We start from the raw sequence: 26281 nt of genomic DNA, 5'->3' as shown, positions 1-26281 counted from the left end.
AGTCTTTCCACTTCTTCAAATCTGTCTTAATTTTTTTCAATAAAGGTATATAATTCAATTGATACAACTGTCGATATTTACTATCACTCCTAAATACTTTATCTTATCAGACCAACAAAATTAAGTAATCTGTTTACAATTTGAGTAATCTTCATTTGAGACTGGTAATAATTCAGTCTTATCCCAATAAATTTTATACCCAGTCATTTTTCCATACTGTTCCAAACATTTCTGCAAATGTATTAAAAATTCTTTAGGGTTTGTTAAGTATATTAATACATCATCAGCAAATAAATTAATTTTATATTCCAATTCTCTTACTCTTGTACCTCTATTGTTAATATTCTGTCTAATTGATTGAGCCAATGGTTCAATCACCAAAGCAAATAAAGCTGGAGATAATGGGAAACCCTGTCTAGTTGATCTTGATAAATTAAATAAAGGCGAAATTAATCCATTTGTAACTACTCTAGCTGAAGAATTATTATATAAAGCTTTAACCCAACCAGTAAAAAGTGGACCAAACTTAAAATGTTCGAATACCTTAAACAGAAAGTACCACTCAACTCAGTCAAAAGCCTTTTCAGCATCTAAAGCTGCTATTAAAAATAAATTATGTCGATTTTTAGATGCATCAATTAATGTATCTAATTTAACAATATTATCAGCAGAATAACGCTTGGTCTACATGAATCAACTTTGGTAGATATTTCGTGATCCAATTTGCCAACACATTAGCCACAATTTTATAATTTAACATTTTACAATTAACAAAAAGATTGGTCTATATGACGCTACTTTAAACCAACATCTATCTTTTTTTGGAATAACTGCAATCAAAACTCTAGAAAAAGATTCCGGAATAGAGGATGTTTCAGAAGCCTGCGATAATACCTGTTGGAATATCGGAAGTAATAAATCATAGAATTCCTTATAAAATTCTAACATAAATCCATCTTATCCAGGTGATTTTCCATTAGACATAGTTTGTAATACCTCTTTAATTTCCAAATCAGTGAATGGGGAATCTAACTCCTTAACTTCTAAATCATTTAAAAATGGAAGATCTAACCCAGGCAAAAATGATTCTACTCAATCAGTATCTTGTTCAATCTCTGACTTGTATAAATTCTGATAAAAAGAACAAAATTCATCATTGATTTCCTGAACATCTTTTTACCGCATTTATCATCCTAGAAACTTGTTCTGTTTTCAACTGCCAGGCTAATACTTTGTGAGCTCTTTCTCTCAACTCATAATACCATTGCCTAGATCTTTGAATTAATTTCTCATAATGATATGTCTGTTATGTATTATAACACATTTTCAAATTAGATAATCGTATCTTTTTATCTTCCGTCATATTTCTCTGCAAATCTTTCTCCAATTCTTTAATCTCCTCCTCAAGTTTATGTCTATAAACTAATTTATCAGTTTACCTTTGATGATGTGTAGACCTTTAGGTCTATTGCACCATGATAGTTATGCCCCTACCAATTCATGACTGCTGCTGCCAAGGAAGACAAAGGCACCTGTGATCACTATTGCTAAATGTGAATCTCTACAAATGGAAAATATATTGCAAACTGGGTGGAACTGTACCTTTATCAAGAGCAATAACTTCCAGTCATGACTATTATATTTAGAACATGAATTAATTTTGAAATACAGGAATATGGATGGGAGAGGTATGAAGGGCTATGGACTGGCTGTAGGTCAGTGGGACTAGGCAAAAAAAGAAGGATTGAAGGGGCCTCTTTCTGTGCTGTAATGTTCTACCGTTCTACATCTTTTTATTTTAGCATCCAATCTCATGGAAACCCTGAATATAAATACGGAGGTGCTATCCAAGGAACCTTCAAAAGGTAAGAGCAAAGAGAAATTTGGTTAATTCCATGTGTTTTTGTCTGTCCTCTCCTCTTGTCCCCATTCTCCTTCATCATATCTCACCAGGCTACGGAACATATGTTGACTGGGATTCCCAAACCATAAAGGGCTCAGGGCAGAATTTATTAAAAGTATCCTGAAGTTTTCCCTTAAACAGTAATTAAAGGTCCTAGTCGAGTGAGTACAACACTGGATCTCCTTTTGGGAATAAGGCAGTGCAGGTGATGTAAGACTGGAGGGTGGCTAATGTTGTTTCTTTATTTAAGAAGGGCTACAAGGACAAGCTCGGGAACTAAAGGTGAATGAACCCAACATCAGTAGTGGGAATATTGCTGGAGAGGATTCTGAGAGACAGATTCTACCAGCTTTTGGAGAGGCAAGGACTGATTAAGAACAGTAGCACAATTTTGTGCATGGGAAATCATGTCTCTCATTTCCAATGGTAACAGCTTCATTAGGCCTGCAAGCCCATTCTGCCCAATTAACCTAAAACTCCCCATGAATTTTGAAGGATGGGAGGATATTAGAGCATCTGGAGGAAACCCGCAGAGATGAGAGGAGAATGTACAAAATACTTACAGGGAACATTGAATTTAAACCCGGGTTGCTGACGCTGTAACAGCATTGCACGAACCATGCCACCCTAACCATCTCTCATATTCAAATTTTTTAATTTGGCGTTCAATAAATTCTCTAAATTCTTGTCTTTTAAGTAGCATGGAGTTTAATCTCCATCTATACGTTCTTGATGAAATGTCCTCCAGTTCTATTGCTAATAACAAGGATGAATGATCAGATAACAATCTAGCTTTATATTATGTTTTCCTAACTCTCCCTTGGATATGGGCTGACAACAGGAACAGGTCAATCCTTGAGTATGTTTTATGTCTACTCAAATAATATGAGTATTCCTTCTCCATTGGGTGTTACCTCCTCCATAAATCCAAAAGTTGCATTTCCTGCATCAATTTAACCATACATTTGGCTACTTTGTTCTTTTTGCTAGTTTTTTGTCCAGTTTTATCCACCTTTGGGTCAAAATTAAGGTTAAAATCCCCTCCTATCAATATATTCCCCTGCATATCTACAATCTTCAAGAAAATATCTTGCATAAACTTTTGATCCTCTTCATTAGGTGCATATATATTGAGCAAATTCCAAAATTCTGAATATATCTGACACTTTATCATTACATCCCTCCCTGCTGGATCTATTATTTCCTCCTCTATTTTGGTTGGTACATTTTTATTGATTAATATAGGTACACCTCTGGCTTTTGAATTATATGATGCTGCCGTTACGTGCCCTACCCAGTCTCTCCTTATTTTATTATGCTCCACTTCAGTTAGATGCGTTTCCTGCATGAATGCTATATCTAATTTTCTTTTTTCAGTAAATTTAATAGCCTCTTCCTTTTGATTTTGTTATGTATCCATTAATATTTATAGTCATATAGTTCAACATGGGCATCTCATACTCTGTTTACACCTCATTTCTGCTTCCTCACCGTCACCTTTCCCCTTTTCCCCATTTTCATCTCTCCGTTTTCCCTTTTGGAACTCAATTTATGACAAGACTTCAAAAACATAAAATACTTCAACAACTTCCACATCTAAAATTCCCTTAACCTCAAGTGTCGTCCCCCCCTCTCTGAGTTGCCCCTTGTCCCTTGCCGGGCAACCACAACTCCCCTCTCTATTCAGATTGTGAACCCGCTTGCAGTGACTGTTATTCTCTCCCACCCAACCCCCTCCAGAAAAGACTTTTATCTTCACATTTAAACAAAGCTCAGCCTCTTTTCTTCTCTTTTTTCCCTCCTTTTTTTCCCCCTTCTCCCGTACTTCCTTTTTCTTTCCCTTCTTTAGTTCTTACTTATTTTTACATCTTTATATGTAATTTGTCGTCGTTCTTCGTTCTTGTTACATCTCTTCCTCTCTCTTTCTGTCCTGCAGTTGTAGCACACCTGGATATCTTAACATAAATTTATAGCCTTTTTTCCATGGGATCGATTTTGCTGCATTAAACTCCTTCCTCTTCTTTAGGAGTTCAAAACTTATGTCTGGGTAAAAAAAAAAATTTTTTTGACCTTTGTATTCCAATGGTTTATTGTCTTCTCTAATTTTATTCCTTGCCTTCTCCAATATATTTTCTCTTGTTGTGTATCTCAGAAATTCTACTAAAACGGATCTTAGTTTTTGTTGTGACTGTGGTTTCGGGGCTAATGTTCTCTGTGCCCTTTCTATTTCCATTCCTTCCTGCATTTCTGGCATTCCCAGGACTTTTGGGATCCATTCTTTTATAAATTCTTTCATATTTTTGCCTTCTTCATCTTCCTTTAGGCCCACTATCTTTATATTGTTTCGCCTACTATAGTTTTCCATTATATCCATCTTCTGAGCTAACAACTCCTGTGACTCTTTAACTTTTTTTTCTCTGTCTTCCAATTTTCTTCTTAGGTCATTCACTTCCATTTCTACAGCTGTTTCTCGTTCTTCCACATTTTCTAATTTTTTCCCTATTTCTGTCATGACCAGCTCTATTCTACTCACTTTTTATTCTGTACTTTTCATTTTTCTTTTCATTTCATTAAATTCTAATGTCAACCATTATTTTAATGCTTTCATTTGTTCTTGAAATTTTTTTTAATCTATATACTGTCCATCTATTTTACCTTCTATTCCTCTGTGCAGAGCTTGGTCTTCTTCTGTGTCTGCTCTTGGGTTTGTGTCTTCTATTTCTCTTCCTTGTATCTGTGTCTCTTCTGACTTTCTTGTTGAGCTGCTTGCCTCAGTTTGTTGGGTTTTCTTTTGCATAGCTTCTTGTTGTTGGTCCTAGTTATCTGTTGGGCTTCCTGTTGCTGTTTTTCTTTCTTATCACTCCCTTTCCCGTTGGTTTCCTCTTCTTCCAGCTGAGAGCCCTACTGTTGGGCATCTCACAGCTGGTCGCATTGTGTAGGTTCACTCCACAGCTGGGCCCCCCTCCTTTCGGTGTTTTCTTTTTCCTTGGTGTGCGCATTGCGCACTTCTGTTTGGCTCAATGAGCCATTTTTGCAGTTTCGCGGTCGGGAGTTCGCGACCCTGCGGGGTCTCCACTAACCTTGGGGAGCAGGCTCCTCTGTCCACAGCGGGACCCTGTTTCTTCATGCAGGTAAGGCCTTCTCCTTTCTCTTCCAGCGTCTTTCCTTTTTTTCCCATTGTCTTTGGTTTTTCCTTCATAGGTGCCATTTTCTTTCTTTTCTCCACACCTTTATCTTTTATTTGTTGTGTTTTGTGTTTCTTGAGCTTTGCATTTTTTCCACACTCTCCATATCTCTGTCGATAATGACTGAGACACACACTGCACGCTCCAACCCAAGCTGCAACCAACTTGTCTCCCACTCCCTCCAGTGGTCATGAGTGACACTAGCACTCTATCACCACACACTGGGGCACCTGGAGGAAACCTGCACAGACAAGGGGAGAATGTACAAACTCCTTGCAGATACCGCTTGATTCGAAACTGGATCACTGGTGCTCTGAAGAAATTGAATGTTGCCAGCTCTTTCCATAGGATTGGTCATTGTCATTTGAGCACCACCAGCACCATCTGTCACTCATTGCTTCATTATATTTTTTTTCTTGTGGCTATGGTACCCATGGCTCTAGGTGCAAGCCCTTTAGGTATGTCAATTTGAATGACAAATCTTGCAGAATCCTGAGTTAATGCTTTCACTTTGGCAATATTCATAGTACGTTGTTCCTCTATTCACTAATCTATTTTGTTCTTCTTGTTGTTTCTTAATTTCACCTTCTTGCCTCAGTTGCTGATTCCTGATTTGAACTCTCCTTATCCTCTAAAGCATATCTTTTCTCCAACCACTCACCTTGTATACAGACAGTAGCCAAATCTCCTTATGCCTTAGCATGCATAGCTGATATGCCTGAAGCACATGAAGCTGTACTTGCTCTAGATGCCTTTGAAGACTTTGATGATCTTCCTGTTCTTATATTCTTAGAAATTCTTTGGCTTGGCTTCGTGGACGAAGATTTATGGAGGGGGTAAAAGTCCACGTCAGCTGCAGGCTCGTTTGTTGGTGACAAGTCCGATGCGGGACAGGCAGACACGGTTGCAGCGGCTGCAGGGGAAAATTGGTTGGTTGGGGTTGGGTGTTGGGTTTTTCCTCCTTTGCCTTTTGTCAGTGAGGTGGGCTCTGCGGTCTTCTTCAAAGGAGGTTGCTGCCCGCCAAACTGTGAGGCGCCAAGATGCACGGTTTGAGGCGATATCAGCCCACTGGCGGTGGTCAATGTGGCAGGCACCAAGAGATTTCTTTAGGCAGTCTTTGTACCTCTCCTTTGGTGCACCTCTGTCACGGTGGCCAGTGGAGAGCTCGCCATATAACACGATCTTGGGAAGGCGATGGTCCTCCATTCTGGAGACGTGACCCACCCAGCGCAGCTGGATCTTCAGCAGCGTGGACTCGATGCTGTCGACCTCTGCCATCTCGAGTACTTCGACGTTAGGGATGAAAGCACTCCAATGGATGTTGAGGATGGAGCGGAGACAACGCTGGTGGAAGCGTTCTAGGAGCCGTAGGTGATGCCGGTAGAGGACCCATGATTCGGAGCCGAACAGGAGTGTGGGTATGACAACGGCTCTGTATACGCTTATCTTTGTGAGGTTTTTCAGTTGGTTGTTTTTCCAGACTCTTCAGCCTGAAGAAAACTGAGGTCCTCCATCAGCCAGCTCCCCACCATGACAACCAGCCCCCCCACATCTCCATCGGGCACACAAAACTCAAAACGGTCAACCAGTTTACCTATCTCGGCTGCACCATTTCATCAGATGCAAGGATCGACAATGAGATAGACAACAGACTCGCCAAGGCAAATAGCGCCTTTGGAAGACTACACAAAAGAGTCTGGAAAAACAACCAACTGAAAAACCTCACAAAGATAAGCGTATTCTTAGAAATACTATCATCAGAAATCACATCTGAACTTTCAGATACCACTGATAGAATCTCTATCTTCAGCATTTTGCTTGGTTCAGTACTAATGGGATTTTGCAACATTTGTTCCAGTTCCACTAACCTTTAAGCCAGTAAATGAGGCCTGTAGTGCCTTTACAGAGTTTTTTTCTTGCTTGCTAATTGAAGCCACTTCTTCTTTGACTACTGGCTCCAACCTTCTGCCAAGCATTATCAGTCCGCCATGCTGGGTCAACTCATGATCAAACAGTCCTTTGAGAGGAGCTGTTTGCTTGAGGTCTTTAGCCCGATGAGACTTCTTCTTATCCATCTTGGGTTCTTCACACTGCAACCTGGCTTCTGCCCCGGTTTCTTCTGGTTCCTGGGAACTGTAAATGAATTTTGTATCTTACTTTGTCCCTTTAAAAGAGTTGCTGCTAGCTGAATTGTTTCTGTGATTCTGCTCACAATCTTTCTTATCTCAGTGTTTTTGTTTACAATAACATCTTCTGGGCTTCCTGCCATTTCTGCTGCCAGAGCAGAGGCCTAGCTTTATCAAGGATGCTGGCCGTCTGACCAGTCTTTGGCTCAATTTCAAACTGTGCAATTTACAGACAGATTCACACAGACTTCTGAAATTTCTATTATTACAGCACGGACAAATTTTATGAGCCTTTCTTCCGAACAACGTTCACAATTAAATTTTTCTTTGAATCAAAATATAAATGGCACTTTCCTTATTCTAATACATCCTAATTTCAGAGTATCATCTTCCAAATCGTGAGCTACGATATCCCAAATTTTGATCTCTTTAATCCAACAAATCAAACTCTGTGGCTGTTATTTTAATTTGTTGATAGAACAGATAAACATTTTGCATAGCTTTGCAATAAGACTTTCAAAACGATAAATAATAAAGTATTTACTGCAAAATAGAGATATAAAAAGAACATGAAGATACAAATGATATAAAAAAAACTTTTAAAGAGATACATAAATTCAAAGAAAAATTTCTCGTGTCACGCTTCCTTCACATCTTGTAGAATGAAAGAGCAACTGCTAACCTGGATAGATACTATGACAAATTACATCATAGTCACTATGGTATCACTACAAGCAATAGTTCTCTTAAAGAGACAGGCACAAAATTCTTCTTTGGCTTGGCTTCACAGACGAAGATTTATGGAGGGGGTAAAAGTCCACGTCAGCTGCAGGCTCGATTGTGGCTGACAAGTCCGATGCGGGACAGGCAGACACGGTTGCAGTGGTTGCAGGGGAAAATTGGTGGGTTGGGGTTGGGTGTTGGGTTTTTCCTCCTTTGTCTTTTGTCAGTGAGGTGGGCTCTGCGGTCTTCTTCAAAGGAGGTTGCTGCCCGCCGAACTGTGAGGCGCCAAGATGCACGGTTTGAGGCGATATCAGCCCACTGGCGGTGGTCAATGTGGCAGGCACCAAGAGATTTCTTTAGGCAGTCCTTGTACCTCTTCTTTGGTGCACCTCTGTCACGGTGGCCAGTGGAGAGCTCGCCATATAACACGATCTTGGGAAGGCGATGGTCCTCCATTCTGGAGACGTGACCCATGATCTTCAGCAGCGTGGACTCGATGCTGTCGGCCTCTGCCATCTCGAGTACTTCGATGTTAGGGATGAAGGCGCTCCAATGAATGTTGAGAATGGAGCGGAGACAACGCTGGTGGGAGCGTTCTAGGAGCCGTAGGTGATGCCGGTAGAGGACCCATGATTCGGAGCCGAACAAGAGTGTGGGTATTACAACGGCTCTGTATACGCTTATCTTTGTGAGGTTTTTCAGTTGGTTGTTTTTCCAGACTCTTTTGTGTAGTCTTCCAAAGGCGCTATTTGCCTTGGCGAGTCTGTTGTCTATCTCGTTGTCGATCCTTGCATCTGATGAAATGGTGCAGCCGAGATAGGTAAACTGGTTGACCGTTTTGAGTTTTGTGTGCCCGATGGAGATGTGGGGGGGTATGGTAGTCATGGTGTGGAGTTGGCTGATGGAGGACCTCAGTTTTCTTCAGGCTGACTTCCAGGCCAAACATTTTGGCAGTTTCCGCAAAACAGGATGTCAAGCGCTGAAGAGCTGGCTCTGAATGGGCAACTAAAGTGTCATCGTCTGCAAAGAGTAGTTAACTAAGCATTAAAAACACAAGGTTTTAATCTTTACAGTGCTGTCAACAAGGACTTTGTACGTTCTCTCCATGACCTGTTTGAATTTTCTCTGAATGCTCTGTTTCCCTTCCACCCTCCAAAACCTTGGGGGTTGGGAGGGTAATTGGGTGGCATGGGTTTCATGGACAGAAGGGACTGCTACCATGCTGTCTTGTTAAAATTTAAATTTTCAAAAAAATTAGAGCATTGTTCCTCATTTTCTTACTCACTAATGATTCAACAGCCTTCTCATTGAATGTGACGGCCTTCCCTTCTCCACGCCCCTCGGAGCAGACAACCTCAAAGAGCACGGCAAGGCAACAAAAGGTTGGTGAAACAACATGAAAGTTTTGCAAGGCACTTCCACTTATTCTAAGCTTCTCTCATGAACTGAAGTCGTAATCGATGCTGAATTGTTCAGATTCAATTGGGGGTGGGAGGTGGGGGGGGTGGCGGGTAGAAGGAATGCATAGTTGACATCGTATTTTTTGGCAAGAGAGGGAAAATGAGGTAAAGATTGTGGGAAGTTGGCATCTCTGCATCCTTCCCTCCATCAGGGGTCTGTCACTTTAGAAGAACATCATAAACTCATGGTAATACAGCAGCTTGAACATCTTGAAGTTACACTGCAGAAAGGAGATCACTTTGGCACATAACAGTGGACAACAACTTTTTCAAAAAGGTTTTTTTCCAGAAAAAAAAATTGGGTATTACGATAGTTAACTTCAAGCTGAACACAAGATAATTTCAGATTTGCTGCATCACATAGTTAGTTGGAGAAACATTAAATGAACTTAGCATGTTTAAAATTTTAGCATGTGTAGAAATTGCAGGGTCCTAGGCAGATATATTCAAAATGTCCTTAGCCAAGAGTGAGGTACCAAAGGATTGGAGGGTAGCTCATATTGTCCTGTTGTTTAAAAAAGGCTCCAAAAAGGCTCCAGTGAGCCTGACGTCAGTAGTGGGTAATTTATTGGAAGGAGTTCTGAGAGATAGGTATATATAGGTATTTAAACAGCTATGGGCTGATTAAGGACAGTCAACAAGGCTTTGGGAATGGTAGTCATGTCTAACAAATGTTGTAGAGTTTTTCGAGGAGGTTACCAGGAAGGCAAATGAAGGAAAGGGTGTGTGGATATTGTCTACGTGGACTTTAGTAAAGCCTTTGACATGATCCCACATGGGAGGTTAGTTCAAAAGATTGAGGCACGAGATATCCATGGAGAGGTTGTAAACTGGATTTGAAATTGGCTGTGTGGGAGAAAACAGAGAGTTTTAGTAGATGGTTGCTTTTCAGACTGGAGGCCTGTGACTAGAGGTGTGCCTCAGGGATCGGTGTTGGGACCATTGTTGCTTGTTGTCTGTATCAGTGATCTGGATGATAATTTGGTTAATTGGATCAATAAGTTTGTTGATGACACAAGATAGAAGATGTTGTGGACAGCAAGGAAGATTTTCAAAGTTTGCAGAGGGATTTGGACTAGAAAATGGCAGATGGAGTTTAATGCAGACAAGTGTGAGGTGGTGCATTTTGGAAAGGCAAACCAAGGCAGGACATACACAGTAAATGATAGGGCACTGAGGAGTGCAGAGGAGCAAAGAGATCTGGGAGTACAGATACATTGTTCCCTGAAGTGGCGCCGCAGGTGGACGAGGTTGTAAAGAAAGCTTTTGGCATCTTAGCCTTTATAAATCAAAGTATAGAGTATAGTGGTGAGGCCAAATTTGGAATATTATGTTCAGTTCTGGTCACCTAACTACAGGAAGGATAAGAATAAGATTGGAAGAGTGCAGAGTAGATTTACTAGGATGTTGCCATGTTTTCAGGAGTTGAATAACAGGGAAAGATTAAACAGGTTAGGACTTTATTCCTTGGAGCAAAGAAGAATGAGGGGTGATTTGATAGAGGTTTACAAGATTATGAGAGGTATAGACAGAATGGGTGTGAGTAGGCTTCCTCTACTTAGATTGGGGGAGATAAATACGAGAGGTCATAGTTTTAAGCTGAAGAGGGAAAGGTTTAGGGGGAACATTAGGGGGAAGCTCTTTACTCAGAGCATGGTGGGAGTGTGGAATGAGCTGTCATCTGATGTGGTGAACGCAGGCTCAATTTTTAAGAATAGATTGGATAAATACATAGATGGGAGAGGTCTAGAAGGTTATGGGATGGGAGCAGTCAATGGGACTCACGGAATAATGGTCAGCACAGACTGTAAGGGCCGCAAGGCCTGTTTTCTGTGCTGTAGCATTCTATAGTTCTAATCACATAATGATGCTGACACATTGCATTAGTTCAACTGACCTAAAAATGTTTTGCCACTGATTTTCGTTAGTACTCAGCACCTTATGCCTCTCAAGTCAGAGTTCAACAATAGTCGGCTGGCATTGATGGATTCCAGTTCTCTTGATACCACTTTGGCTTGGTTGCAATGTCCTGGTGAAACCAAAATCACCAGGGAAAAGGTCTAAGGGAGAACACTGTGGCATTGCCTGAAGAACATGTGCATCAACATGCATTCAATCTATAATTAAAGTAATACACAGCATCTGTACATGTGATCTGCTTTTATAGCCTGTCTGCATCTATCCTGACTAAACATGCCCAGGCCTAAGACTACATTTGCATAGCACCTGCACTGAGTGCACGCCCAGGCATGCTTGGACTGACCAAAACAACTTGCTTTGTTTGCAATAATACTGGTAGATTTAAAATATGACAGAAAATCACAAAAATCAGCTCTACTATATCTTAAAAAAAACAGTATATGATATGAAAATTTTAAGCTGATTTTCATGATCAGTAGCCCAAAATCCATAAAATACACCCAAAATTGTTCAAGAACAAAATCTTTTTTGACCAATGTAATTGGTTTAAAAGGTAAACACCATGATAATAAAAGATTAAAAGGCTGTCATACCACAAGCCTGCCCCCAGTTCAGGTCCAGAGTGACCAACACAGTTGTTGTCAGTTTTGGCAACTTTCAGTCTTTATGTAATTGATCATGCATTATGCCCTGTCCTAATGCAGACCTGCCTTCCTCTTGAATTGGACCACCACGTTGACAAGATTTAACCAACAGGGCATAATGCACGATCAATACACACTCCCCCACCCCCCCATCCCCAGCCCAGCCAAGTACCCCCACCGGGCTAACTGGGATGGATCAGCTAAAACTGTCAGAGATGGCTACGGACCCCTGGATGGGGATGGGCTGGTCACAATGCCAAAGGAGACCGCTGGACAAACTGAACTTATGAGGTCAGCTCACACTACACACACACCCACCACCCTCCCCGGAACTTTTCTTTTAAAAGAAGGGGTGATTGTAGTGAAACCATTATTTTACATATTTGTTATATGTAAATGACATGACCTTTTTGTTTTGAAAATTTTATTTATCATTTGCATCAATACAAAAAAAGATTCAATAATACAGTTATTATTGTAAGTCATACAAAATTATACAATTTTTTTTATTTTTCTCTCCATAATATTATTAACATATATAATATTCATTGACTCTTTTTTATAATTTCTAACAGAAAGGTGGAAGATGTGAATGGAGTTTTATTCATAAAATCCATATATGGTTCCCAAATTTTATAAACGTTTTCAGTTTGATTCCTTAAGCTATAAGTAATTTTTTTTCTAAAGGTGTACAATTTTGCATTTCATTATGCCCTCTATCTATTTGTATCAAACTCTCAGTTTTCCATATTACCGCTATACATTTCTTAGCGGTCACTACGGCTATATTTTAAAAAAGAATTCTTGACATTTATCCAATTTAAGTTTTATATCTTTTTCATATATATTCCCAAGTAAAAATATTCTTGGCTATTTTTGTATCTTTATCTTCAATGACCTTTCCTGGTTGACCCTGTTCTCACTGGCTGGCTCGTGACTTTTTCCCTTTCTCCCCCATAAAGGCTGTCATACCACAAGCCTGCCCTCAGTTCGAATCAAGGTCAGTGTAAGTGGCCAACACAGGGAAACTGTCCATCTCTTGCTAATAAAAACCTTCCATTTTGATTACTTCATTCTTTGTCCAATTGATTGTGCATCAACACTACAGCCCTTCATCCCTCAGATGATGTGCCGACCTATATATTCTTATATATATATATAAAAAAACCCTCCCTCCTCATAACTTATTTCTCTTTGTGCCTGTCTTGGAGTCTGTTAAATGCCGCTAATTTTCCAGCATCCACTTTCTTTACTTTAATTTTAGATTTCCATAATTTGCAGGGAGCATTTTGCTGGACAAATGATGATAGTCTGTTTCCCTGTGAAATGCATGGAGGAAGAAGCTGATTGGAGCAAGAGAGGACAGGTGACCTGAGGAGTGGCAGCAGTTAGAATTTAAAAAGGAGTGAGGCAGCAGCAAGAAGCTGATTGGAGGAAGAAGATGAGAATCACTATAAAAGTGAGGGACTGTGTAGTGGAGCGGTCATTGTCGGAGTGGGCTGAGTCAGAGTGGTAAGACTTTGGAGTTGAAGTAAGAAAGGGCCACCCTATTCAAGGAACTAAAAGGATTCAGCAGGTAGGCTCTAGTCATAAATAGTGGGAATGGCAGTCAAGGCAGGGGAATGCTCCTCTTGAAAAATGTGGGTCATCAGGGAAGCCATCAGTATCGTTGTCAACTTCATCTGCGAGAAGTGCATCCAGCTGCAGCTCCTGACAAGCTGAGTTAAGGAATCGGAGCTGGAGTTGGATGGACTCTGGATCATTTGGGAGGTAGGAATTACATGGACATTATCATACCTAGGAGGCAGGAGGAGGGTAGGTGAATGACAATCAGGACAGGAGAAAGGGAACAGACAGGCAGTGAAGGGCACTCCTGTGGCCATTCCCATCAATAACAAGTATACCATTTTGGATGCTTTTTTTGGGGGGGGAGGTGGAGTGGGGGGGGTAAACAACTTACCAAGGACAAGCCACGGTGATCAGGTCTCTGGCATGGAATCTGGTCCTGTGGCTAAGAATGGAATGGAGGACAAGAGGCTAGCTGTAGTGATGGGGATTCCATAATTCAAGGGACAGATAAGAGGTTCTGTGGAAAAGATTGAGAATCCCGGGAGGTATGTTGCCTCCCTGGTGCCAGGGGTCTGAGATATATCAGATCGAGTTCACAGCATTCTCAGGAGCGAGGGAGAGCAGCCAGATGTTGTGGTCCATGTAGGGACCAATGACATGGGTAGCAAAGATGAGGAGATCCTGCAAGGAGAATTCGGGGAGTTCGGTGCTAGATTGAAGGACAGGACTTCTGGGGTTATGATCTCAGGATTGCTACCTGTCCCATGTGCTAGAGAGGTTAGAAATAGGAGGATAATGCAGTTTAACAGCTGGCTAAGGACAGGGTGCAGGAGGGAGGGCTTCAGGTTTCTGGATCATTGGGCTCTCTTCCAGGGGAGGTAGGACCTCTTCCAACAGGTCAGTTTGCATCTGGACTGGAAGAGGACTAATGTCCTTGCGGGAAGGTTTGCTAGTGGTGCTCTGGTGGGTTTACACTAGATTTGCGGGGTGGGGGGGGGGTAGGGGGAGGGAACCAGAGTGGACGAGGGAAAAGATGATGTTAAAATTAAATGCACTGTTTGAAGTCAACGGGTTGTACGTTAGGGAAATTTTCTAAAGTGCATCTATTTCAATGCCAGGAGTATTATAGGAAAGACAGACAAGCTTAAAGTGTGAATTGGGACTTGGAATTATGACATTGTGGGGATTAGTGAAACTTGGTTGCAGGAGAGGCAGGACTGGCAGCTCGATGTTGCTTTAGACATGATAGAAAGGGAGAGAAGTGGCATTGCTCATCAGGGAAAATATCACAGCTGTGCTGAGGCAGGACAGACCAGAGGGCTCATCTCCTGATGCTATATGGATGGATATAAGAAACAGGAGAGGTAATGTCCACACTCGAGGGGTTGTATTGACGGCCTAATAGTCAATGAGAATTGGAGGAGCAAATCTGTAAAGAGGTAGCAGACATCTGCAGGAAACATAATGATGCGATAGTAGGGGATTTTAACTTTCTACATATTGACTGGGACTCCCATACTGTAAAAGGGCTGGATGGCTTGATCTGTGTCCAATGTGTTCAGGAAAATCTTTGAAATCTTTGAGGTACCAACTAGAGAGGGTGCAATACTGGATCTTGTATTCAGGAATGAGACAGGACAGGTGACAGAAGTATGTGCAGGGGAACATTTTGGGACAAGTGATTATAATGCCATTAGTTTCAAGTTAATTATGGAGAAAGATAGGTCTGGGCTTTGGGTTGAGATACTGTGGTGTGCTGTGGTGCAGCAAACAGACACAAAACACAGAAAGACTGCACTACAGCCTTTAATCCACTTAAAGTCTTGTACACCAGTTTCAGTCTCAATGGTTCCACATGTGACTGGCCCAGGAGGGGACGACTCAAGGTCTCTATCCAGGTTGGTTGATTGATAGCCAGCCAGGTGGAGTCAGCTCCCAGATGGTCTTCCTGCAGGTACAAAGGTCACCCCTACATTAAGCTGGTGGTTGTATCACCACAGATTCTAAATTGGAGAAAGGCCAATTTTGAGGAAATGATAAAGGATCTAGAATGTTCGGATTAGGATGTTGTTTTCGGGCAAGGATGTGCGAGGTAAGTGAGGACCTTCAGAAGTGAAATTTTGAGAGTACAAAATCTGTGTGTTCCTATCAGGATTAAAGACAAGGTTTGCAGGCATAGAGAACCTTGGTTTTCAAGGAATATTGCAGATCTGGTTTGGAAGAAGAGAGAGAGATGTATAACAAGAAAAACCTCAAGAAAGAAATAATGAAGGCTTAAAGAAAGACTAGGTTGATTTGGCAAATTCCTAAGGGCTTCTACAAGTATATTAAGAGCAAAAGGATTGGGGAGGTGGGGGGAGGAGGGGTTGGCATGGCCATGCAGAGGATCTGGCAGACGTGTTTTGAAAGAGCTCTCCAGGAAAAGTATTGAAAAGATGGTTTGAAAGTTCAAAAATCAGAATTTTATAATCAAAAATTGATAAAATTGGTACTAATCATCCAAGGCAACCAAAAACAAAAACTGAAACAGCAACAGCTCAGCCAGAACATGGAGTAAAAGCTCAATGAGGAGCGGCACAGAAAGAGCCTTGGGACTGGCTAAACCCAGCAGAGCTGGGTGGGGCGGGGTTGGCCCAAGATATAGCCATCATCCTGAACAAGATAGAAACTTTGTGCACTCATTTTATTGACGTTGGATCAGCAAATAGAGACATAGCGGAAATTAAAGAAGTCGTGGAAGATTTAACAGAACTAATGACTCAAGTGGAGGCTTAGCTGGACAAAAGACAGGCAAAAGGCTCTAGAAGAAAAAGCAAACACATGGGACACAGAGAGAAAAGGAATGATGGACAAGATCAGTCCTAAGGAACATTTCAGTACTTGCAATAATGTAAGAATCAGTGGAGTGAGAGAAGAAATCGAGAGGAGAGACCCAATGAGCTACTTAGAAACATGGATCCCACAAATGCTGAGACAAAACAAGCTAAATGCAAGGCTGCAAATTGAAATGGCTCATCAGACCCTCAGACCCAGAAGAACTGGCAATCAACAATCATGACCAGTCGTGGAAAGACTTTTAAGTTACTAGGAGCGGAATGTGATCTTAGGAGTGGCATACAAATATTCAAAAAAATAACAATGGCCCATTAGTGGAGGACAACGAAAAAATAATGTTTTTTCAGGACCATAGCCCTGCCCTGGTCAAACAAAGAAAAGAATTTGATGAGATAAAGAGACAACTGCAATCAAAAAACTTAAAATATTCAATAGTGGTTTTTAGACAGCAATGTTGGAAAATTTAACATAAATTAACATAATTACTCACCTTGTGGTTGTTACACTGCACGCCTTAAATTCCTGTGCACGTTAGTCCCAGTGCTTTTACGTGGAGCAACGTGGCCTGTGTCTGTAACTGACGTCCGACGTGTAACATCATCGCTGATGTCACTATTCTGCTTCCAAGAAGGCAGCCATGGCTGTTGATCCTCAGTCCATACTGAAGGTAGTAACAAGTATGTATGGCATTATTCGCAGGACTCGTGAATTCACGCATTTCATAAATGCCTTTGTGATGGGATGAGTTTGAGGAGAGAAACGGAGCAGGCTGGTTGTCACATGCTGAGCATGTCAAATTCATGAGGTGAGTTCTGTGGTGCGATTTAGACTGCAGGATAAATCATAGTGCAGGAATTGACTAAAATTCCAGCACTTTTCTTTCTCAACTGTCCACATAACAGCAAATTGTGTTGATTGTGCCGTTACATGCCTGTAATCTAAAAACTATAAATGACTTATCCAGCAATGCTGAGGATTGATGTCTCTGAAAGCAATCGAAGAAATTTCAAGAATAAGGAAGAAGTGAAAGAATTTTTTTATGAAAGCTATGAAAAGGTCAAAGTTGTAAGATAAGATTGAAGAGACAGTTTTAAAACAGGACTAACTGAAAAATGCATCTTTTATCAATCTTCTAATACTGAACCATCTTATTTTTACTGCTAAAAGAAAAATAAATCACTGCAATATAGATGGAGCAATCTGGAAAGTGTGGAGAGGAAAGTGGCAGGGTGAGGACTCCGATCTGAGGAGGAAAATGGCGAAAGGAGCAGTTTTTCAAAATGGTGCTATAGGGAGGAGTTCTTCAGAGGATTTCATGGACCTTTTGGGGGGCTTCCAGGTTTAACTACTTAAGTCACTGTTAGAGCTAGGGATGTGTATGTTTTTTAAAGGAGAAATGTTTATGTTTCTCAAAAGGGAAATGTTTTTTAAAAAAGGAATGTGTCTTAAAAAAGGGAAATAAGTCTTAAAAAGGGAAATGATGCAGTATTATTTAAAAAGTTGGAAAGATTTTATTGTTATACTGTAGCATTCGCGCTATGTATGCCTGGAGAAGAACAACACACACCAAAGCCTTGGAAAACGAGACTGATTTATTGCTCTGGCCATTGCACTTATATGGGCCCTAAGCACTGACGTCAGGGCCCTGTGTCATTGGAGCACCGGCTTGGGATTGGCTGACATTCCTGCTGGAGTTCCCCATCTTCCTGCTGTGTGGAGGTCACCAGGGATGACGATCGGTGTCACCCCCAGGTTCACACAGTCACCACATTCGTCAGCCATTTTGCAGGCTTCCATGCACGTCCATGTCTCCATGCATGGCCTGCTACAGGACCCTCCCCCCCCCGCCCCAGAACCAGTCTTGGGTGGTCTGTCCTTGCGCTGCGGGGGAGAGGTGGAGACTGACTCATTATAATCCAGATTTGCCGGTTTCAGGCAGACGATAGTAAAAGTCTCCTCCTTACTGCCTATGTCGACGACGAAGCTGGAACCGTAAATCCCCTCATAGGGCTGTTGTAGGGGTGGCTGATGTGCGCCCCTCACATAAATATGTACTGACAAGTCCTTAAGTCCCTGGGGATGTTATGTCTGGGCTGGTCATGTGGTGGGGGTTGCCACGTGACCAGGGACCCAAGTTTCCACCGCAAGTTCTTGAGGGTTGCCAAGGGGTCTTCCAGGTGTTTATCAGGGGCCAGGAACTCTCCAGAGATGTTCAAAGGCATCCCGTAGATAATTTCTGCTGCTGAGGCATTGAAGTCCTCCTTTGGCGTGGTTTGAATTCCTAACAGGACCCAAGGCAGTTCATCCACCAAGTTGGGACACTTGAGCCAGCCCATCAAGGCTGCCATAGTCAAGAGGTAGCTCATCCCACTAAATCGATGTGTACATGGCTGAACCTGCGCCACGCTGGTGTGATCCTGCACTTTGGAGGACTGACAGTTCGTGCAGATTTTGGCCCACTGGCTGACCTGTTTACAGAGGCCATGCCAGAAAATCTGCTATCCACCATTTTTATCGTGGTACGATTGCAGGATGCGACAGGTTGTGTAAGACGTCGAAAACCTGGCGCATCCATGCGGCCAGGTTGATAGGGGCTAGGCTGCCGGTAGAAATGTCACACAGCAGTGTCAGGTTACCTGGGCTGATGGGGGCATCCACCCTGAGACCGGAGACGGCTGTCCTATACCTGGAGATTTCAGGCTCCTGCTGCTGCACTTTTGCGAAGGCCACATAATCGACACCTTGGGACAGGGCATATACCGACTTGATCGTGGGGTGTGACAGAGCATCAGCTACCATGTTGCTACTGTGATGTGCTGTATGTCTTTGGTAAATTTGGACACATGGTCAAGTGTCTCTGTTGTCAGACCAACCACGGGTCCGATACCTTATGGAAGGCGAAGGTCAGTGGCTTGTGATCGATGAAGACCTTGAAATGCCAGCCTTCCAAAAAGTAACAGAACTGTCTTACTGCCAGGTACAGCACCAAGAGCTCTTAGTCGAAAGCTCTGTATTTGAGCTCTGGGGGCAGAGGTGTCTGCTGAAAAAGCCCAGGCGTTGCCACTGGTCTTCATTGAGCTGTTCCAGCATGTCCCCTACCGCTGTGCTGGAGGTGTTGACTGTCAGGGCAGTAGGTGTCTCCAGTCTGGGTTAGATCAGAAGGGTGAGGGTGGCATTACACACCACTTCTTTGGCATTCTAGAATGCCCTGGAATACTCCTCATCCCAAGTAATGTCTTTTGACTTGCTTGTTATCAACGTGAAGAGGGCGCAGGAGGCGTGCCGCTGCTGGTATGAACCTATGGTAAAAGTTTATCATACCAGCAAATTCCTGTAGCCCTTTTACCGTGCCTGGCTTAGTGAAGTGCCGGATCGCCTTGACCTTCTCAGGGAGTCTGTTTATCTTATGCTCCAGGAAGTCAATGGTGTCCAGACTGAATTGGCACTTTGCGGGGTTGATCGTCAACCCGAACTCACTCGGGTGCACAGTCGTCTCAGGTGGGCGGTGTATCGGTGTGACTGCGGCTGGCGATGAGGATATCGTCCAAGTAGATGAATGCAAATGGGAGGTCCCGGCCAACTGTGTCCATCAGCTGCTGAAAAGTTTGTGCTGTGTCCTTTAGACCAAAGGGCATATGGAGAATTTCAAACAGGCCAAAGGGGGTTATGATTGCAGATTTAGGGATGTCCTGGGGGTGAACTTGGATTTGGTGTTACCCCAGATGAGGTCTACCTTGGAGAAGACCTGTTCCGCGTGCAGGTTGTTGGCAAAGTCTTGGATGTGGGGCATGCGATATCTGTCGGGTGTGGTGGCCTCATTGAGGCAGCGATAGGCACCGCATGGTCTCCAACCCTCTGCTGATTTGGGCACCATGTGGAGGGGTGAGGCCCAGGGAGTGTTGGAGAACTGCACAATCCCTAGCTCCTCCATTTTCTTGAACTCCTCCTTCAATAGGCTGAGCTTTTCAGGAGAGTGTTGGCACATTCTGGCACGGAGTGGGGGGCACTCAGTCAATATGTGGTGCCTTATCCCGCGCTTTGGCTCAGCCGCGGAAAACTGTGGCACCTCTATCGAGGGAAACTCCACCAGGATGTGAGCGAATCCATTGTCTGAGAGTGTTATGGAATCCAGATTGGGGCTTTCCCCAGAGGGAGAGTTTGAAAAGTTCTGGCATGCACCAAGCATCATCCTCTGAGTCAACAAGCAAGCAGTAGGCCCGAAGGAAGTTGGCCCCTTGGAGCCGTGAAGGTCTGTGTAAAGCGGCTGTTGCGAACTGAAGGGGAATGGTGTGGGTCCCAAATGTCTGAATGGAGGAGCTGTTAGGTGCCCTCAGGCTGGGCCCTGTTTGCTGCAGGTGTTGAGGCCTGCAGAAGGTAGGACGCTTATCTCGATGTCAGTGTCAACCAGGGAACGCCTGCCCGACAATGAGTCCCAGACGTAGAGGAGGCTATCATGTGGGCCAACTGCTGCAGCCATCAACGACAGTTGGCCAGAGTGTTTCCCGGAAACTTGCAGGGTGAGCAGCATTGACGGGCCTCTGCACCCCATCACAGATGATAGTAGCAAAGGGTATTAACTTGCATCTCTGGTGGTCTTGGACTCGCAGGCGGCTGTTCATGGGGCTTGCTGATGTGGTCTACAACAACGCTGGTGCCCTTCTTCGCTCTCCATATCAAGTCCGCTTGGACTGCATTGGTTATATATCTTTACCTCCTATGGATTCTGTGAGACCTGCTGAGCTCCTCCAGCATTTCTGTGTTTTTACTACAATCACAGCGTCTGCAGACGTTTGTGTTTCACTGCATATATTAACTGATTATTTTCATCCTTCCTAGCTTGCAGGAGTAAAGTTCAAATGCAACCTCCCTTTAGTGCCTTGACTAAAGTGGTAACTTGCATGTCTAATTGAGTGCAATGTATGACAGCAAGCACACTTCCCAGCTGTGATGACCGGGTAACAGCCAAAAGGAGCCAACTTCATTTTTACTCTCACTGGCCCAAGGTGTCTAATGTGGCTCAGTGGCAGCCCTCAATGGAAATTTCTGGAATCATGAGTGCAAATTTCCAGATAAACTCTCAAGCAAACTGAAAATATCCCTTAGTGTTTTTTGAATAAATATGGGTGGCCAATCAATATGGTCAACGAACGCCTGTTTATCAGATTCTGCCTTTATTTCAGTGTCTTGCTGAAAATAAATTGGTGCTGTATTTCAATATGACAACCACTTTTAAAGGAGTTCGACATTTCCTGAGTTTCAGTCCTCTTGTTCAGTCTGATCAGTGATTTTATTAAGATTAAACTCTTCAAATGTAGTATTTTATTTATTTATGCTTTTACTGCTTTCTCAGCTTCTGCCAAGTGAATCGAAGATACTGCAGAATTAATAATAAAGATAATCTGTTCATTGTCATACATGCAAATACCATGTATATAAGCAGCAAAATTCTTACTTGCTGGAGGCATATGGGTACTTAGTAAAAATTAAAACTCAGCAAACATCCCTGAGAGAGAGATAGTAAATATAAAAAATCACAAATATTCACAGTTACAGCAGTGCAAGGAAAAAGTGGTGTTTCCAAGGTGCAGACAGGTCATTTTGAGGTGCCCCTAGTAATGGTGATTAGGGGACTTTCAAGTGCCTGATGGCCTTTGTTCTTAATCCTACAGGTGTTATATTTCAGGCTTCTGCAACTTCTTCCTAAAGGTAGCAGTGAGAAATTAAATACTTAACACTTGGCAAGGAACATAGGAACAAAATATCTGTCCCCTTGTGCCTTCTCTGCCATATTTCTGCAGTGCATCTTCCAAAGAAAAACTGCTCCGAATTAATGCTACCAAGTTCATTGTAATTGGCCAGCTCCACAATTCAATAGTTTCCCAAATTGTTTACTCCTGTCCTTGTCCATAGCTATACTGAAGGCCAGGGAGGTTTGTCACTGTCACCAAAATGCTCACCCACCAAGAGGTCTGTCACCTTTTGCCCAATACTATTCTAGTATGTCCTTTCCACTGGTATGCCAATCCACATATTGTGTCAGGAATCCTTAATGACATCCCTTACAAATTCTGCCCCATCTTGCACGAAGGAAGTGCCAATCGAAAAGGGAAGTTAAAGACACCATGATAACAACTCAATTCCTTTTGCACCTTTCCAAAATCTGCCTATTTATCTCCTCCTCAGTGGCCCAGTAGTTATTGGAGGGGGCCTATAGAGTGATAACTCCCTTCCTGTTTCTAACTTCATCCACAGTGTCATATTGCCTGAATTGTTTTTCATGTTGAGTTAACTGTTTCAACAGCCAATTGAAGTGTACAAAATGGACAGTTCACCACTTGGAATCTGTTTGATATTAAACAATAAATTATTTCCTGGGACACACTTCAAGGAAAGAAGTGGGACAGATAAGGATGCAGGTACATTTTAAAAAGATTCTGAATGACGCCTTGCCTAATTGGAAAGGTATTGCATGATGTATAATTGGTGTTATGTTTAGCGTGAACATGGAGTCGATAGAGTTGAGCTTATTTTCAAATGTCCCATTTTCATTCTCTTTGCTGTTCTATTTGTACCCTGTGCCTGATTACAAGTGTGCTTTAAATTTCTATTAATCTCTTCATTTTTGCTTCCCAAGATAGGGAGATTTTTTTTTAACGCCTTAACAGTTTACATACTTCACTGGTTTCTTTTCTCCTCACATTATGACCAGTCTTCTCACAGTATTACACATTTCTGAGTTTTATAACACATGCAGACACTGGAAATATATCCTGTTTAAGCAAGCTCAGGTCAAGACATGTATCGAAAAAGAGAAACTCCAAGCTCAACCACTTGGCATTCCCTCAGCCTTAGAACCATTACTCTTGTCGTCTGACCCTTGTCCAATGTTGTATTTGCTGTATTTTCACTGCCACCAGGAATTACATTTGCACAAATTGGAATTTTTCAAATGTCATTTGAAATACACATGCTCAACTTTTATTAATGCTCTCCATTCCTTCATCAAATAACAAATCAAATTAGTTGAAAAGTATTAGTGGTTCAATAATATATTCTGCCTTTTATTTATCAGACTTTTTTGGTGACAATTAATTTCCCCCTGAATGAACATGTTAAACCAAAGAGCTCCCAGAACAAATTCTTGTGGATGCTCTGACTGCATCAAAGACAGGTATCTCCGAAGAAAGGAAGTAAGGAGGGAATTAAGAGAGTGACCTTTGTTATATATGAAGATTAAAATCTTTTCTGTGGGGGGCTGGGTGGGGAAGAATTACAGTCACTGCGAAATCAGTTGACGCTTGCGAGTGAATTCACAAATCCAAATGGAGAGGGGAGATGTGGTTGCCCGACAAGGGACAAAGGCAACTCAGAAAGGGGAGGGACTATTGGGGTTAAAGGAATTTTAGATATGAGAATAGTGGAAATATTTAATGTTTTAAAAATGTTGTCTTATAATGTGTTCAAAAAAAGAAAGCAGAAATGGATAAGAAGGGAAGGTGGTGATGAGGAAACGGAAAGGAAAGATAAACAAAGTATGAAATGGCTATGTTGAACTATATGACTTTAAATATTAATGGAATACATAACCAAATCAAAAGGAAGAAACTGTTAAATTTACTGAAAAAAGAAAAAATTGATATAGCATTCGTACAAGAAACACATCTAACTGAAGTGGAACACAAGAAATTAAAGAGAGATTGGATAGGATATGTAACAGCAGCATCATATAATTCAAAAGCCAAAGGAGTAGCTATATTAATCAATAAAAATGTACCAATCAAAATAGAAGAGGAAATAATAGATCCAGCAGGGAGATATGTAATGATAAAATGTCAGATATATTCAGAATTTTGGAATTTACTTATATATTCACCTAATGAAAAAGATCAAAAATTTATGCAAGATATCTTTTTGAAAATAGCAGACACGCAAGGGAACATACTAATAGGAGGGGATTTTAACATTAATTTAGACTCAAACATGGATAAAACTGGAAAAAAGACTAACAGAAAGAACAAAGTAACCAAATTTATAATTAAATTGATGCAAGAAATGCAACTTTTGGATATATGGAGGAAACAACACCCAAAGGAAAAGGAATATTCATATTATTCGGGCAGACATAAAACATACTCAAGGGTAGACCTATTCCTGTTATCAGCCCACATTCAAGGGAGAGTTAGGAAAACGGAATATAAAGCTAGACTATTATCGGATCACTCACCCCTGTTATTGGCAATAGAGCTAAAGGACATCCCACCAAGAATGTATGGATGGAGATTAAACTCCATGCTACTTAAAAGACAGGATATTAGAGAATTAATTGAACGACAAATTAAAATGTACTTTGAAATAAATACAGAATCAGTGAAAGATAAGTTTATACTATGGGATGCAATGAAAGCATTCATCAGAGGGTAAATAATAAGTTATATAACTAAGATGAAGAAGGACTACAATCGGGAAACAGAACAGTTGGAAAGGGAAATACAAATATAGAAAAAGAATTAGCAATAAAGGAAGATACAACTAAAAGAAGAGAATTGGCAGATAAAAAAATGAAATATAAAATACTACAAACATATAAGGTGGAGAAGAACATAATGAAGACAAAACAGAAATATTATGAGCTAGGAGAAAAAACTCACAAAATTCTAGCATGGCAGCTTAAGACAGAACAAACAGAGAATGGTATTGGCATCAAGGAAAAAGGACAAGCAAATTACATATAATCCAATGGAGATCAATGAAAACTTCAGGGAATTCTACGAGCAACTATATCAAACTGAAAACGAAGGGAAAGAAGACAAAATAGATGAATTTCTAACTAAAATTGAACTACCGAAATTACAAACAGAGGAGCAAAATAAATTAATAAAACCATTTAAAATAGAAGAATTACAGGAGATAATAAAAAAACTACCGAACAATAAAACACCAGGAGAGGATGGATTCCCAATAGAATTCTATAAAACATTTAAAGACTTATTAATTCCTCCCCTTCTGGAAGTAATCAACCAGATTGATAAAACACAAAGCATACCAGACTTATGCAAAACAGCAATAATTACAGTAATACCAAAGACAGGGAAAGATCCACTTGCATCAGCGTCATATAGACCAATATCTTTACTTAACACAGATTATAAGATAATAGCTAAACTATTAGCAAACAGATTAGCTGACTATGTACCAAAAATAGTAAATCTAGTCCAAACTGGATTTATTAAAAAAAGACGAACAACAGACAATATCTGTAAATTTATTAACTTAATTCATGCAGTAGAAGGAAATAAAGCTCCAACAGTAGCGGTTGCTTTAGACGCAGAGAAGGCCTTTGACAGAGTAGAATGGAATAATTTATTCAAAGTACTACAAAAATTCAGCTTACCAGAGAAATATATTAATTGGATTAAAGCATTATATAAGGGGCCATAGGCGAAAGTAACAGTAAATGGATATATATCAAAACAATTTAACTTAAGCAGATCAACAAGGCAGGGATGTCCACTATCGCCCTCACTGTTCGCGTTAGCTATAGAACCACTAGCAGAACTGATAAGAACAGAAAATAAAATAAAAGGGATAAAAATAAAAGAGAAGGAATATAAAATCAGTCTATTTGCAGATGACGTTATAATATACTTAACAGAACCAGAAATATCAATAAAAGAATTACATAGGAAATTGAAGGAATATGGAGAAGTGTCGGGGTACAAGATTAATGCAAATAAAAGTGAAGCAATGCCAATGAATAATGCAGATTTCTCAAAGTTTAAGAAAGAATCGCCATTTAGATGGCAAACACAAGCAATGTGATACCTAGGTATACAACTAAATAAAAACCTCGGCCATCTATATAAACTCAATTACCATCCATTAATAAAAAAATTACAAGACGACTTAGAGCATTGGA

General features: G+C 41.3%; 1 protein-coding gene across 3 annotated transcripts in view; it reads left to right on the top strand.

Annotated features, from left to right (window-relative positions):
- LOC138761618 (caspase-7-like) overlaps positions 1-26281 on the top strand; it is a 74192-nt gene that overhangs the window by 41197 nt on the left and 6714 nt on the right. For all 3 annotated transcript variants that reach the window (XM_069934037.1, XM_069934038.1, XM_069934036.1), the window contains exons 7-9: positions 1803-1865; positions 9237-9319; positions 22667-22781. In XM_069934037.1, coding sequence (XP_069790138.1) covers positions 1803-1865; positions 9237-9319; positions 22667-22781 — 261 coding nt within the window. The remainder of the gene's footprint in view (positions 1-1802; positions 1866-9236; positions 9320-22666; positions 22782-26281) is intronic.

The sequence above is a fragment of the Narcine bancroftii genome, chromosome 4 (assembly GCF_036971445.1).
Source record: "Narcine bancroftii isolate sNarBan1 chromosome 4, sNarBan1.hap1, whole genome shotgun sequence".
Classification (NCBI taxonomy): Eukaryota; Metazoa; Chordata; class Chondrichthyes; order Torpediniformes; family Narcinidae; genus Narcine; species Narcine bancroftii.
Note: the sequence above shows the minus strand (reverse complement) of the source record. Positions and strands in the feature narration are given on the sequence as shown.